The sequence below is a fragment of the Ptiloglossa arizonensis genome, chromosome 2, assembly GCF_051014685.1.
Source record: "Ptiloglossa arizonensis isolate GNS036 chromosome 2, iyPtiAriz1_principal, whole genome shotgun sequence".
Taxonomy (NCBI): Eukaryota; Metazoa; Arthropoda; class Insecta; order Hymenoptera; family Colletidae; genus Ptiloglossa; species Ptiloglossa arizonensis.
The window spans coordinates 23,390,933-23,405,898 of NC_135049.1; the positions used below are offsets into that span (position 1 = coordinate 23,390,933).

Genomic DNA, 14,966 nt, shown 5'->3' on the forward strand with positions numbered 1-14,966 from the left:
TGCTTACTGTGCTGTATTTTATTACTAAAGGAGTAACTTACACATAATGTGAATGAAATAAAATTGGATGTGTATTTAACAGACTTATCGATTTGAGAATAAAGAAGGAAAATGCAATCACACTATTCGTTCGTGTGGTACCAATCATCCAATGACGCAACATACCACCCTCAACCTGCACCCTCTGCGTCACACCCATCCTGTTTCCGCATACCACGCGCCCTCAACCTATATCTGCCTCCTAGGTCGTTGATCTGTGAGAGTCCTATTACGATGATCTGCGACAAATTTAATTTTATACTAGGGAATTTGTTATGTATGCCAAACGTAAAATGTGTATTTGTGAAAAAGGAAGAAAGTAATACAACAATTTTATAAAAGTTATAGTTTAAACATTAATTTCGATCATTCTGCATAGTAATTCAGAAGTTGTATAAAATATTTGTAATTCGCTTCGCAAAATATCTTTAAATTCTTTCATAATGATATATACTTGTCTATAAATAAAAAGTATATTTTTCTCATCCCGTTTTAGAGGGAAACGTTTATTACTTTACGATTGACAAATTTTTTCAATTCCTTTAACGCATTAGTCGCGTTGAGTATTCATGCACCTACGCGTGCTTTTCTAAAAGCGCGGATTGTAAAGATGGAAGAGAATATGTCGGAAGTGAAGCGAGATGAATCAAACGAAAAGAGACCTCAATTTGGCAACAGAATCCTTTCTAACAATATTAATGTATTTCAACACAATGCATGGTAGAAATCTGTTATTACTTAACGTTTACTAATAAAGTTACGATACTGCAAGATTATAAAATCTTAACCTATAAATTACAATAACTTAAAACCGGATTAGTATGTTGCTTATTTTAGCAACTTTAATTTCAATTAGAACAAAAATTAATATTGTTGGACTCAATTTATATGTTTTTTATAATTATGATTCAAAGGGACAATGTTACATGGAATGAGGAGCATCAATCATTTGCCAAACAAAAAGTTGATGAGAATTCAATAGTGATGTTACCAAATGAAAAAATCTGGGAGTATGAATATCATGCTAACAAATATTGGGACACATTCTATGGAGTACATGAGAATAAGTATATTAGTAAATTATAAAAATGCACACTTGTATAATTAATTTGTACAATGTAAATAAAAAAGGTCCTTGCTTTTAATGTTGCAGATTCTTCAAAGACAGGCATTGGTTATTTACTGAGTTTCCAGAACTAGCTGTGACTATTGTAAAACAAAATATTAAACAGCCCCTGAGGTCTGTGATTGAAAGCAAAGATGGAAGTAGTACAGAAACTCATATTAAAATTCTTAATCTACCGAGTTGTAAAGAAAATAAAATTTTGGAAATTGGTTGTGGAGTAGGAAATACAGTATTTCCAATACTTTTATATAATACAGATCCAAATTTATTTGTTTATTGTTGTGACTTCTCCACAAAAGCAATAAATATACTGCAACAGAATTCTGCATATAATACATCTAGGTGTAAAGCATTTGTTCTGGATGCAACGCAAGAAGAATGGGAAACACCTTTTGAATCCGAAAGTTTGGATATTGTAATATTAATATTTGTTCTTTCAGCTATAAATCCAGACAAGTATATACTTTTTTTCATTAAACATATAAAATTATATGGTCGAAGTTAAAAACAAATTCATAAATCATATTTTGTTTATAGAATGAAACATGTTATACAACAGGTATATAAATATTTAAAACCAGATGGACTAGTTTTATTTAGGGATTATGGAAGGTATGATTTAGCTCAATTAAGATTTAAAAAAGGCAGCTGTCTTGCAGAAAATTTTTATGTTCGAGGGGATGGAACTAGAGTGTATTTTTTTACACAAGGTATATTTAATTATCCTTTTATATTTGTATTATAAAATTTATTTAACCTGGAGTATTAAATGCTACATATTTATATATAGAAGAAATTAGGACATTATTTACAAGTTGCTGCTTCATGGAAGAACAAAATTTAATAGACAAAAGGTTACAAGTTAATAGAGGGAAACAGCTTAAAATGTACAGAGTATGGATTCAAGGAAAATATAGAAAATAAATCAAGAATTTTACTTACTATAACTATTCTGTATTCATCTTTAATATTTAACCTATATTCATGAAACCAATTCTAAAATTATAAAAAACAATTATACTATTTTAAACAATAAATACATAAAGTTTTATTTTTTATTTGTAAATGAGAAGTTAAAAATTTTGTTATACAATTGATTCTGAGAAGATTACCTCACACTGCAATTTCAAATTTATGAACATTCAAACTGAATAAGTCATTTGGTAACATAAAAGTATTCAAGAAGTCATCTATTCTTTAGAATAATTTATGTGTACACTTATATTACTGAACTTATAGCTTAAAAATAAAGAAAAGTTCTTATTGGCAACACTGCTGCACTGTCAGCGTGTAAATATGGCGGTAACCGTGATCGTTCTTGTTTAAAGTGAAACAAGTCATTTTTATCATTTAATACCCGAAGTTTTAACTGTAAATCAATAAAAGAAAGAACATTATGGGAAATGCTGACACGAAGTTAAACTTTCGAAAAGCGGTTGTTCAATTGACATCAAAAACACAAGTAGAAGTTATTGTTTATTACTCGTTTAAAAGCATATGATTTGTTTGACGTTTTAAGACATAGTATATACAGTTTTCTATTATTATTAAAATAACGTTCTTATTCGAATAAAAAATTAATCTTTTTTTCTGTAAATTATATTGATTTTTATACTGTTCACAATTTTACAAATGCTTTTTGACAAATTAGAATTTAGGTTAAAACAATACAGCAGGTCTTTTTAATTGTAGGTGATCGATGCAACAGATGACACGTTCTGGGATCAATTTTGGTCTGAAAATGTGACTAATGTCCAAGACATATTTACTTTAATTCCTGCCCCTGAAATTCGTATATTAAGGGAAGAGGCACCATCCAATTTAGCTACATTATGTTACAAAGCAGTTGAAAAATTAGTAAGAGCAGTTGATAATAGCTGTAGAACACAAAGAGAACAACAAACTGTTTTGAATTGTTGCCGTTTATTGACAAGATTATTGCCTTATATTTTTGAAAATCCTGATTGGAAAGAATTCTTTTGGTCTAGTTTGCATGGTAAAGACGATGAAGAAAGCGTGCCATTGGCTTACTCTCTACTTAATGCGCTTTGTGTAAGATCATTTACTTCCTAAGAATAACAAAAAACAAACAAATTTTTTTTCTTTATAATACATGTGTCTTTTTTAGGACTTGTTATTTTGCCCTGACTTTACAGTAGCTGCAAATCGAAAATCCGGCCCTGTGAGTATTTTACTATATTTAAAAATAATAAAAACCTTAACAACTTATATTTTAAATTACTTAGGATAAAGCAGAAGAATTGCAATCTATAGATAGCTGTGAATACATTTGGGAAGCCGGTGTAGGATTTGCACATTCTCCTCCTAGTTACCCAATTTTAGATTCAAATAGAACAGAGTTATTAAAATTATTATTAACATGCTTTAGTGAAACCATGTACAATCCTCCAATGGATCTTTCAGTTACACCAAATAGATGGATCCAACATTTAACTAGTTCTGGGAATAGGTAAATTAAGACAACTTTTACTATAAAACTCATTGTGTTTTTCAGTATTTAGAAAAAATTTTTATAATGTTTTCATAATAGACATGCATTGCCTATGTTCACATCACTGTTAAATACAGTATGTGCATATGATCCTGTTGGACTCGGAGTACCATATAATCATTTATTATTTACTGATTCATTGGAACCTCTGGTCGATGTTGCTTTACAAATTCTTATAGTAACACTAGATCATGATACCAGTGGTGGTGCTCCATTAGAAGAAGGAACTCTTGGAGATAATTTATTTATTAATTATTTGAGTCGTATCCATCGAGATGAAGGTAAAATATGTTTACATATTTAATTATATTTGTTTGAAACAAGTAATTCAATAAGTATATAATATTGAAAGATAACTATTTTTACAGATTTTCAATTTGTACTAAAAGGTATTACAAGATTATTGAATAATCCATTAATGCAGACGTATTTACCAAACTCAACTAAAAAAGTACACTTTCATCAAGAATTATTGGTATTCTTTTGGAAAATGTGTGATTATAACAAAAAATTTTTATACTATGTATTAAAAAGTTCAGATGTTCTGGAAGTATTAGTGCCCATATTGTATCATTTAAATGATTCACGTGCAGATCAATGTAAGTTTTTATAATCATGAATATTAGATAAATATGAATAACTTTTTCTTGATTACTTATAATAACTGAAAATAATTTTACAGCTCGAGTTGGATTAATGCATATTGGTGTATTTATCCTACTTCTGTTGAGTGGAGAACGTAACTTTGGTGTTAGATTAAATAAACCATATACAGCCACTGTACCTATGGATATTCCAGTTTTTACAGGTATTATAATATTATTTTGTATTATTTAAAATGTTATATAAAATTATGAAATGTTTACAGGAACACATGCTGACTTGTTAGTTACTGTTTTTCACAAGATAATCACAACTGGACATCAAAGATTGCAGCCATTATTTGATTGTCTCCTGACAATACTAGTCAATGTTTCTCCATATCTGAAGACACTGTCAATGGTGGCTAGTACAAAATTATTGCATTTACTTGAAGCATTTAGTACTCCATGGTTCTTGTTTTCGGCACCTACTAATCATCATTTGGTGTTTTTCCTCCTTGAAATCTTCAATAATATCATTCAGGTAATTCATATAGTTTTTAAAGAATATTTCTTATTTAAATAAATCTAATTTAATATTTATGTTATTAGTATCAATTTGATGGCAACAGTAACTTAGTTTATACTATAATACGTAAAAGACAAGTGTTTCATGCATTAGCGAATTTACCAAGCGATTGTAATACAATTGCGAAGTCTCTTAGTAAGAGACAACGTCGTCACGTACCTGCTAGTACGTCTAGTGAAAATGTTAATGAAGCAGCAATGGAAGGATCTCATCCTGCTCAACCTGCAGAACCTGGAACTTTAAAAGCATCTTTATTAGAAACTCCAGGTAGATTTGTGTTACTATGTTATATAATAGATTTTACCGAAATTTTTGTTAATGAAGTACTTTTATACCAGGTATTGAAAAAATGACTGAAAAAGGGTCTGCGCATCCATTAAGCCCTTCAGTAAATGTTGACATAGGAGAAGCTAATCATCAAAACAACACAGATAGTTCAGAAGATTTAACGAATTCCACTAAAAATTCAGTTATACCAGTAAGGAAATAACTATATTATTAGTCTATGATTTCCTCCAATTTTGATGATTTATTTATTTGTTATTTTCTTAATTAAACAGAGAGGAGGTATCAGAGTGGCAGAACATACAAATTCCTCTAATAATATAAATCAGTGGGTTCCTTCTAGTGATTGGGTATATCAGTGGAAGAGTAAACTTCCATTGCAAACCATTATGAGATTACTCCAAGTTCTTGTACCACAAGTTGAAAAAATATGCATTGACAAGTAAATACGATTTACTACTATATTTTATGTTGTAATTCATTGTATACGCGTATTTTAATTATTTATTTCTCTAATGTTTTAGAGGTCTAACAGATGAAAGTGAAATTTTGAAATTTTTACAACATGGTACTTTAGTTGGTTTATTACCAGTACCACATCCCATTCTTATTAGGCGATATCAAGCAAATGCAGGGACTACTGCTTGGTTCAGAACATATATGTGGGGTGTTATATACTTGAGAAATGTTGAACCACCAATTTGGTATGATACTGACGTAAAATTATTTGAAATCCAAAGAGTTTAAGTATGGTCCATATTACGAAGTGAATTATAATTAGCATTAGTACTGAAATTTCTATATTACCCTGATATGAAGTATCGTATTCATAATAAAACAAAATGTGTCTAAATAATCTATAACAACTATAATTTGCACCAAGTGATAAATTTACTACTACTTTCTCGAGTAATGGGGACGATGTTTTTATAAGTGTAGTCTTTCTTATCAGTCTATTACACAGAGTTACAGAACTGATTTTACAAACGTCGCTTGCAAAAAAATATAATAATCTACTCTTATAATTTGGACTGTTACTGATTAATGTGTAAATATTTGCGATTATGCAAGTGCCTTCACAAATGTAGCTGTAACAATTCATTCAAATGAATCGAGGAACATAATTTAAATACTGATTCAGTTTCATTGAAAATTATCAGTTGCTTGCTAGCTTTTTTATATTGTAATAAAAAAGTATTTTAATTATTTGTTTCCTTTTCCGAAATGACTGTCCAGTCATATTTATTGAGAATAAATACACTTGTAAAATACTAGTTTTGTATGTCTGTGTAGTAGTAGTTAAATTTTTGAAAGACAACTTGATAATTCATGCAATTTAATGTATATTGGATTATTAAATTTATTAGTATTGTGGATAATGTTCACATTGTAATGCTACAAGATTTGCTTGTAGTAGTCAAAATATTGAAAATTACTCTTTGGAAAGTGCAAAATAATTTTATTACTCATTTATATTTAGAAGAGTACATTTTTTTTTGTACAAAAGAGGGAAAAGAATCGATTTAAATATTGTAAATGCACCAATAACCTTATAAAATTTTCTTTATATAATTCTATTAATTTGATACTCGTATAAATTAAAATTAAGAACTTTAGTAAATTTTACATTAAATCTAAAACATAGGATTTATTTTTTATTTTTGTTGTTTGTTCCATATAATATGTATTTTTATATTGTAACATTTATTCCACTTTATGATCTTCTCAGATATTATTTACAGATATATTCAGATTATGTATAGCTTTATGTTATCTAACTTTCTAGTTTTGTAAACAATGGAATTAATTAATACAGTGTTAGAGATATACAAAATTATAATGAAAAATATATAATATATTTATTATATAAATATTGTACTTCCAACAATTTTGCAACTTTTATACCTACATTATAATAATTGATTAAATAATTCATATTATTTTTGTCTGAGTAAAGACACATAGCTTTTTAGTTAAATAAAATACTTAAACTAATTTATTACAATTTAAATACAATCTTAAATATTTTTATGTTTTATTTTTTGTCTGCAAGTTTTATTTGTGTTTTGGTGCAATTACTTCTTTTCTTTATGTATGTTAAAGAAGATAAATATGTCTTTAACATATAAATCTCATATTGAAATGATATTTAAATACATTATATATACAAAGTAAGTACCTACACTTAATCATTACATAATAAAGCTATACAATCGTAGTATAGCATAGAAATTTGTAACGAGTTTGGTACCCAAAATTTAAAAGGTAATAAAAAAAATAAATAAAAATACTTTCCTTACTTCAAGCTATATTTTCATATAAAAAAGTATAGCTTGAAGTTTGTTGTTAGTCAGAAATATTAAATATTCTATATGATGATATATTATATAAATTTGTTTTAAATACAAAACAAAGTTACTATATAAGCTATAATTTATATGCGCGTATACACTTTTGACAGTGTCAAAAGAAATTATATACAATCGTACATGTTAGTTGAGTTTATGTCATAGTTGAGATGTGGAGACCAGTAAGATGTTGCGTGTGTGTGTGTGCGCGCGCGCGCGCGTGCTGTGTGTATTATGTATGTACACACTTACCCATATTATGTACAAGTGCATAATTAAATATTATAAAACAAATACAATACTTAATCTACGTTTTTATTAATTATGATCAAATTTATAATTTTATCTATCTAGAGTTATTTGTTTAAGGAAAGTGAGCAGTAATTTATACATCAAATATAACTCTGGCGTTTGTGCGCTGATTTACATCTTACTTCATTTTCTGCGTAAACGATACTTTTACTTTTTAAATAAACGAATATATTAACTTACTGTAAGTAACAGTTACATGATTTATTTTCTTCCATGCAAATAGCTTACAGAAATATGTTTCATAAAAAAATAAAGGAACATTACTCTTTTTCCACAGTACTATTTTATGTTTTTTGATTAAATAAATTACAAACATACATTTAAGTATAAAAAATTAAAATACATATTTTCTTCCATCAAATATAAAATATCGCAAGCATGGCTTTCACTTTTTGGCTTATAATTAGACATTGTGCCAATTCATAATGCCCAACATAGTCTTCCTATGCTTCTTTGAAGTTATAGATATTACTATGAAGAATGATGTCAATATTGCATCATTATCTATATCACACATGTAAAGTTTATCTATCCTAAAACATTTGTTGATAACTTAATTCATTACGTTTGTCTTTCTTTTCACAAACTAAAAGCTCAGCAGTGGAACATTTATGTTCAATAATGTACCACAATGGTATATTGTATCAATGTTTCATCTATAAAAAATGTATTGCACGAAGAAATAGTGAGAGTTCTATACATTATGACTTAATATCAACATTAATTTATCACACGACTTTATCATAAGATGGTGGTGGAGCTTCATCCGATGAATTAGGCGGAATTAAAATAGCAATATGATAGGGTGGTGGTGGATTTTGTCTTACTACAGAAATGGGTCTAATATTTTCATTGAGTATTGAATTTGTAGCAGTTACAGATGCGATATGTTCTTCTTGAATGTGATGCTCCTGATGAGTATTGCGTTGACTTTGGGGAAACAGAATAGCGTGCAAACATGCAAATAATAATAATAATGTCAATAATGCACAAAGCATAAAAATTTGTACACCATGACCCTGTTTACAAAATATTTCAATATTAATTACAAAGAAATTATGATAAAGGATATTTAATATATAAAAAGTATTTTTGATTAAAATATATTAATTTTAACTCACTTGGTCACGAAAGTAAAATTTTACAGCAGCAAGGAATCCTAGTACAAGCAGAAACATTATCCGAACACCATACCATGATTTGTCACATCCGAGTTCTGCTTCATTAAATTCAGAAAAGTCCAAGAGACTTCTGTTTGCTCCATTTGGAGTAGTATTTGATAATATTAACTGATTATTCCCAGCAGTTGTTACATTACTGTAAACATATGAAATTTAAATGTTTTTGACATAAGTTTTATTATACTTTTTTAAATATCCATATTCGTGTACATATAAAATTATAATCAAGGGCGAATCATTTATAAGTACTTTCTGCTGGTAGACATGTATAAGTGAGTCACCCTGTATATAGGAAGAACATGTTCCTCAGAATCCTCTTAGTAGACGTTTTTTTTTAATTACTTGGAGATGTTGTTTGCCTGAGTGCGTTGAGTAGAGCCAACGGGAAACCTGTTTTGAATTTCATTATTATTAGCTCTTATCGACGTTCGTATCAACCTACAATTATTCACATTACTGGGACCAGCCACATTTCCTGTGGTATTCAGGTTTTGGAAGCGATGAAGTGGAGTAACCACTTGTCTTAACTCCATATTGTATCGACATCGATCTAAAAAACCAATAAGTACAAATATAAATATTTGTGTCTAAAATTATACTACTTACTTAAAAAGTTGCATTATTTCTATTGTTTTTTATATTTATGAAACTTGTATAATATTTTATATTTTTGTGGTAGAATGTTGAACAAGATTTTGAATTATCTTACTAAAGCGCGTTTTTGGTAGAGGTGTGGCGGGGTATCGGCGGCCAGTAAAACCGTAGTACCTGCCCGGTTTATTAATCCAGAAATGCATACTCTGTTTGATCTTTCTCAGAGACGCATTGTTATTCACTGTATCTTCAAGATCAAAATAACAAGAAGCTCAACGTTTCTCGTATCACTTTCATAAGTATTTTCACAGGGAACTCGTAGATGGTCCTAGTTTAAGTTCTATTGCCCGTGCAGTTTAAATCGATGCATTGCATCGGCACATTTTCCGTATTCATTATTTACAGAAAAAATACTGCAAGTAATCTTAAACACTTTCTAATTTTGTTTATTCAAAATTTTTAATCAAGTGATGAGCTTTAAAGATAAATTCGACGTGCACATATACGACAATCTGTATTCAAATAACACACGTCGATACAGCGAAACAAGATGCGGCTTGAATTTCTGCCATTGTTATTTTAAAACCAGGTATACCAACACTGATAAAACTTATATACTGGGCAACATTCTACCATTTGAGAGAAATGTAGTACTCCAAATTAATGTAGCTAGATAAATGTTGTGATCTATTCAGCGCCATATTGAATTTTCTTACAAATTTGGTACTTCGTAATTTCGGGAAATCGAAGAAGAAAGCAAGTGCGAGGTATTTTCTTTCGTTCTCAAAAGATCTGAAGTCCAATTTTCGGATAGACGGTTTGACCGGAGCGCTCATCCCATTTGTATTGTGGTGTTTTGGTATCAAAGTTATGTATTGCAATAATGTTACTTGCAATCAGAAAATGTGCATTTCAAATTGAAACAATATTTTTTAAACAATTTCTTTTTTATTCTACTAAATCGAACTATGAGAGTAACCAAGAAGACTATGTATTAAATTTTGATACAAATATAATATTGCGTAAGGAACATTCCAAATTTTTGAAGGTTGCTATTCTAGGATTACCAAATTCGGGAAAGAGTACTTTAATAAATCAACTTACAAAAAGAATGGCATGTATTTTTCTTGATTTTTAATTGTCCTTTTTACTGTAATAGTTATGCGTAAGCATATTTTTTGTAAATCATTTTGTTTAAAAGGAATACTTGTATAATAAATAGATATGTCCTGTTTCTTCAAAAGTTCATACTACAATACACAAATTTGAATCTGTATATTCAGAAGATGATACACAAATTGTATTTTTGGACACACCTGGATTGTCATCACCACACGAGATGAAAAAATATAAATTGAAAGAAACATTTAAGACTGACCCACAAACATCAATAATTGAAGCAGATATTATTGGAATATTACAAGATGTAACTAATATATATACCAGGCATTTAATCAGTAATTTGATTCTTGACAATTTAAAGAATAAAAGAGATGATTCCCAACTATTATTACTTTTAAACAAAGTTGATAAACTAAAGAAGAAGGCAATATTATTAGATTTAACAAGACAACTTACAAGTAATAAAAAATTTCCGAAGTTTGATGATGTTTTCATGATATCTGCACTTACTGGAGATGGTGTAGGTGATTTAAGGGTAATGTATGATTAAATAAATATTATAATGAAAGTAATTATAAATTGTGCATTATAAATAAACACATATTTCAGAACTATTTGCTAGATTCAGCCAAGATAAGCGATTGGAAATATAACGAAAATGTATTCACTGATCAACCATATGAACGAATAATAGAGCAAACAGTGAGAGCTAAATTGTTAGATAGCCTTCCAAATGGAGGGGCATACAAGATACAAGTGCAAATAGAGCATTTTGATCTTGCTGAAGATGGAAGTATCAATGTTTTGGTGGCATTAAAATGTCCGCAATCACATTATATGTCTATTTTATTAAGGAATGGAGGACAATGTATTAAATTTACATCATTAGCAGTAGAAGACGAGTTACAACAAGCCTTCAGAACTACTGTAAAAGTGAAATTATGTGTAGAACGTCAAATCAAAAAAGAAACTTAAATTTAGTTAACAATATTATCTTGTACTACGAATTTCTGATCATCTTTATCGGTAGAAAGTCAAAGTAAAAAAGAAACTTAAATTTAATTAACAATATTATTTTGTACTACGAATTCCAGACCACCCTGTATAAAATATCAATTACAATTATTATCAATATTGTTAAAATATGGAAAAACAAAATCAGTTCCTTTAAGATTATCCTCTATCCATTTGTTGGCTTTAGCATCAAGATCTGCTGTGAACATATCCCTCCAACTACCACTTTGTCCCTTTCTAACAAATGTTCCTGCTGTTATAATACCACATTCCTTTAATTCAGACGAATTTACCATTGGATTATCCCGAAAGTTTTTTATATTTAAATAATCTATTACTTCTTTTATTTGTTCGTTGGTATAGGTTTTCTCAAGAAATTTGGCAACCTTTTTAATAGTTTTTGGAAAATCCTAAAAATAAAATATTGGAATAAAGATAACTCAAAGTAGGTTTTAATACAGGCCAAACATTTTTTTTCGGCTCACGTGTTGCATTTCTTCATAGAACATAAATAAAAGATTTGGATGATTTTTGTGCGCCCATGCTTCTTTTAAATGTTCCCAGTAAGGACTCCATGGTGCTAAAAGTATTAAGTGTTATATATATTATACTTTATAGTAATTTTAAAACTTTATTTTCAAGTATGTAACCTGTACAATACTTACTAAGATTATTTTGAAAAAAATCCCAGAACATTGGAAAATCACCCTCGTATCCTTGAGTTTTGATCGCTTTATTTAAATGATACCAAGAAACAGCGACATCTTTCGGGTTTCGCGCGACGTATACTATCTTTTATAAAATAAGATTTACACAAAAGAAGATTAGAAACTGTGTTATTTTGATACTTTTATTCCGTCAATTACTTTTAAAATTGCATATAATTATGTATTACCTTACAACCAGTGTCCAGAATTCTTGGTAATAAACTAAACGGAAAATGTGATTTGATAAATCTAGGAGATGGCATTTTTGCTATGGTCTCGTATCCTGGTACGGCAATACTTCTGCATAATTCTTCTTTATTTTTATTACCCTTATTTATTTCTATAAATTCGTGCGTTACTTCTGGATGATTGAACATGCTAAATCTAAAAACAAAATAATTTGTTTTAGAAAATAAATAATAGATTCTATTTCGTTAACACATTCTAATTCGTTAAAAAGGAATACATTTCTGTTGCGCAATGTCGTAATTTTGTAGTGCAATATTATTAAGCTATTAGTTATACAAAAAATATTGTACATTATTAGCCATACATTCAGTTAAATTATAGTTTTTTTCCTCGAAAAGGTATAATTTACTATTTTCATTCGCACGTAATATCAGTTACGAGATTTTGTATATCGACAGTAGGTAAATCATGTAATTTGTCATAACTAATATAGTTCTTCAATTATTAGTCTCGTGATATTATGCAAATGTTAGTACCAACGTTTTGTATAAATTGTTAAAAAAGTTTTAGATTAATTTAATAATCGTTGTAATAGCAAAAAAAAATAAAATTTATTAGCTATATATAATCGTTGCATTTAAGGGTAAAAAATAATGTATAATTAAAAATTAATTTGTTTTGAAAGGACAAATATTATGATTACCTATTATTTCTTCTTAATATTATTTTTTCGAGATTTTAAGTTCATCGATATTTTGTCATATATAGTGATGTACGTTCACTATCATAGTGCTGTAGATAATACAATTACAAATGATGTATTAATTATAGTATCATTTTGAATGAAGAAATAAGATAATTAAAAAAAAAAGGAAAAAAATTAAAACTGTTGCATTTTATGTAATTATAGGAGAATACCTAATAATTTATAATATATCTTGAAAAAGTAGATTTTAAATATCTTGTGAAACATAAATTTAACCATACTAACTCAAGAAATGGAAATCGTTCTGCAAGGAACTCCGTCTTCGCCCTCTCAAAATTTAAGTTATTTGACAGCAGCCAAACTAATTCTTGGGTCCACGTTGTACCTAACAAAATTAAAAATATTATCGAATATGCTAAATAAAAAAAAAAGCAATCATTGTTTTCGATTGATTTTGTTTTCTATGTAAATTTCAATGATCGAAATGATCGATTTTTAACACTTTAGCACTGTCTGACGAAACTTGTCGCATCATATGTTATTTTAGTATAAGAATATCAATATCATGAACTCTAATTGAATAAATAATAATTTAATATAAAAAATATTTTGTTTTGAAAGATACATTACACTTACCCGATCTTGGATAAGATAGGACCCAAGTGTCATCAGGTCTTGCTTTAAAGTTGTAAAATCCTTTACCCTGTTCTATGTATCTAGACGGAAAAAACCACTTTTTGGGGCCTACGAGTATCCAGCCGGTTCTTTCACCCTTGAATACTTTCAGCATCTCTTTAATGTCTTCCTCGTTCAAAAATTCGTATTTTGGTGGTTCAAGAACCATCATTGTACGCGTGATTGTTTTCTTTGTGTGAAGCTCTTGTCAAAGGATTTAAATACATTAACCCATTGATAACCGTGTAGCATGCAACGCTTATTTCTTTCAATCGTGTTTTAATGGAGGTATTTCATTCACAATTTATCATTAATACACCATTTAAAGGCTGCCTTTATTTTGTTTCTAATTCTTACAACGGTCATTTCATTGCGTGTTTAGACATTATTTTGATATTACCGATATTAAAATTTTTACCGATTAAAAGGGCAGAAAACGAAATTGTCACTCTTCGTATGTTTGTAAATATGTCAAATTCTGGATTCATATCTTCGCACGATGACTATAGAATGTACGAAACTGTGGTTAGCCGATAAATTGATTCACAAAATCAAAAATTAATAAGCGACGACCACAGATACACTTTGTGAAGATGTTTGAATCGTAATCAAAAGGTTTATAATCAATGATAACTCGCGAAAGTTTATAACTTATAAGAGCAGCGCAAATGTTATAATTTGACTAGTAATATTAATTTTAATAATTAAATTCGAATACTTACCGAAGAATATTGATAATGGTGAAAGATCTTAGGTAAACAGTTAAAATATTAAATAATTAAACCCGTCGGTAAGGAAAAATCATGTTCATGTGCCACAGTATAACGCACAACTGTCAGAAGAAATGTCACGTTTGAACGAAACTCAAAGATGAACGTAAGAATTCAGGTCAGCAGTGACTTTCACCTGACTAGCTGTCCTCTTTCTTTTCTTTCTATCAATTTTCATTGGAGGTAAACTTAACTTTCAACATCAAACTATAAGTA

At 28.8% G+C, this 14,966-nt stretch overlaps 5 protein-coding genes across 5 annotated transcripts; 3 read left to right on the forward strand and 2 right to left on the reverse strand.

The window, feature by feature from the left end:
* The first annotated feature begins 493 nt into the window (after nucleotides 1-493).
* On the forward strand, nucleotides 494-2,112 carry Mettl2 (methyltransferase-like protein). The gene is made up of 5 exons (XM_076327937.1): nucleotides 494-759; nucleotides 954-1,106; nucleotides 1,193-1,621; nucleotides 1,703-1,875; nucleotides 1,956-2,112. The coding sequence occupies exons 1-5, from the start codon at nucleotides 650-652 to the stop codon at nucleotides 2,087-2,089; spliced, it is 999 nt and encodes a 332-aa protein (XP_076184052.1). The 5' UTR covers nucleotides 494-649; the 3' UTR covers nucleotides 2,090-2,112.
* Nucleotides 2,113-2,471: 359 nt separating this feature from the next.
* LOC143143017 (protein HID1) lies at nucleotides 2,472-6,456 on the forward strand. Its single transcript, XM_076303840.1, has 12 exons — nucleotides 2,472-2,627; nucleotides 2,858-3,217; nucleotides 3,294-3,347; nucleotides 3,412-3,635; nucleotides 3,717-3,958; nucleotides 4,046-4,276; nucleotides 4,360-4,485; nucleotides 4,546-4,802; nucleotides 4,871-5,114; nucleotides 5,186-5,325; nucleotides 5,408-5,574; nucleotides 5,657-6,456. Exons 1-12 carry the CDS (start codon nucleotides 2,562-2,564, stop codon nucleotides 5,877-5,879), a joined length of 2,334 nt encoding a protein of 777 aa, XP_076159955.1. The 5' UTR covers nucleotides 2,472-2,561; the 3' UTR covers nucleotides 5,880-6,456.
* Nucleotides 6,457-7,383: 927 nt separating this feature from the next.
* LOC143143020 (uncharacterized) lies at nucleotides 7,384-10,234 on the reverse strand. Its single transcript, XM_076303844.1, has 4 exons — nucleotides 9,683-10,234; nucleotides 9,316-9,523; nucleotides 8,914-9,109; nucleotides 7,384-8,811 (listed from the first exon to the last, which is right to left on the reverse strand). Exons 1-4 carry the CDS (start codon nucleotides 9,768-9,770, stop codon nucleotides 8,521-8,523), a joined length of 783 nt encoding a protein of 260 aa, XP_076159959.1. The 5' UTR covers nucleotides 9,771-10,234; the 3' UTR covers nucleotides 7,384-8,520.
* Nucleotides 10,202-11,751, forward strand: LOC143143019 (GTPase Era, mitochondrial). The gene is made up of 3 exons (XM_076303843.1): nucleotides 10,202-10,681; nucleotides 10,790-11,224; nucleotides 11,299-11,751. Exons 1-3 carry the CDS (start codon nucleotides 10,451-10,453, stop codon nucleotides 11,662-11,664), a joined length of 1,032 nt encoding a protein of 343 aa, XP_076159958.1. The 5' UTR covers nucleotides 10,202-10,450; the 3' UTR covers nucleotides 11,665-11,751.
* Nucleotides 11,329-14,938, reverse strand: LOC143143018 (sulfotransferase 1E1). Its single transcript, XM_076303842.1, has 7 exons — nucleotides 14,703-14,938; nucleotides 13,942-14,184; nucleotides 13,591-13,690; nucleotides 12,599-12,794; nucleotides 12,369-12,495; nucleotides 12,189-12,283; nucleotides 11,329-12,113 (listed from the first exon to the last, which is right to left on the reverse strand). Exons 2-7 carry the CDS (start codon nucleotides 14,150-14,152, stop codon nucleotides 11,802-11,804), a joined length of 1,041 nt encoding a protein of 346 aa, XP_076159957.1. The 5' UTR covers nucleotides 14,153-14,184; nucleotides 14,703-14,938; the 3' UTR covers nucleotides 11,329-11,801.
* Nucleotides 14,939-14,966: the final 28 nt, after the last annotated feature.

Coding starts and splice junctions, on each gene's coding strand:
- LOC143143017 (XM_076303840.1), top strand. CDS start 2,562: ATGGGAAATGCTGACACGAAGTTAAACTTTCGAAAAGCGGTTGTTCAA. Junction 2,628..2,857: donor AATTGACATCAAAAACACAA/GTAGAAGTTATT, acceptor TTTTAATTGTAG/GTGATCGATGCAACAGATGA. Junction 3,348..3,411: donor CAAATCGAAAATCCGGCCCT/GTGAGTATTTTA, acceptor TAAATTACTTAG/GATAAAGCAGAAGAATTGCA.
- LOC143143020 (XM_076303844.1), bottom strand. CDS start 9,770: ATGCATTTCTGGATTAATAAACCGGGCAGGTACTACGGTTTTACTGGC. Junction 9,110..9,315: donor CAGGCAAACAACATCTCCAA/GTAATTAAAAAA, acceptor ATATGTTTACAG/TAATGTAACAACTGCTGGGA. Junction 8,812..8,913: donor AATTTTACTTTCGTGACCAA/GTGAGTTAAAAT, acceptor TTTTGTAAACAG/GGTCATGGTGTACAAATTTT.
- LOC143143018 (XM_076303842.1), bottom strand. CDS start 14,152: ATGATGGTTCTTGAACCACCAAAATACGAATTTTTGAACGAGGAAGAC. Junction 13,691..13,941: donor CCTATCTTATCCAAGATCGG/GTAAGTGTAATG, acceptor TAATTTTGTTAG/GTACAACGTGGACCCAAGAA. Junction 12,114..12,188: donor TCTATGAAGAAATGCAACAC/GTGAGCCGAAAA, acceptor TTTTATTTTTAG/GATTTTCCAAAAACTATTAA.
- Mettl2 (XM_076327937.1), top strand. CDS start 650: ATGGAAGAGAATATGTCGGAAGTGAAGCGAGATGAATCAAACGAAAAG. Junction 760..953: donor GTATTTCAACACAATGCATG/GTAGAAATCTGT, acceptor TATGATTCAAAG/GGACAATGTTACATGGAATG. Junction 1,107..1,192: donor TATGGAGTACATGAGAATAA/GTATATTAGTAA, acceptor TTAATGTTGCAG/ATTCTTCAAAGACAGGCATT.
- LOC143143019 (XM_076303843.1), top strand. CDS start 10,451: ATGTTACTTGCAATCAGAAAATGTGCATTTCAAATTGAAACAATATTT. Junction 10,682..10,789: donor ATCAACTTACAAAAAGAATG/GCATGTATTTTT, acceptor TATAATAAATAG/ATATGTCCTGTTTCTTCAAA. Junction 11,225..11,298: donor ATGGTGTAGGTGATTTAAGG/GTAATGTATGAT, acceptor CACATATTTCAG/AACTATTTGCTAGATTCAGC.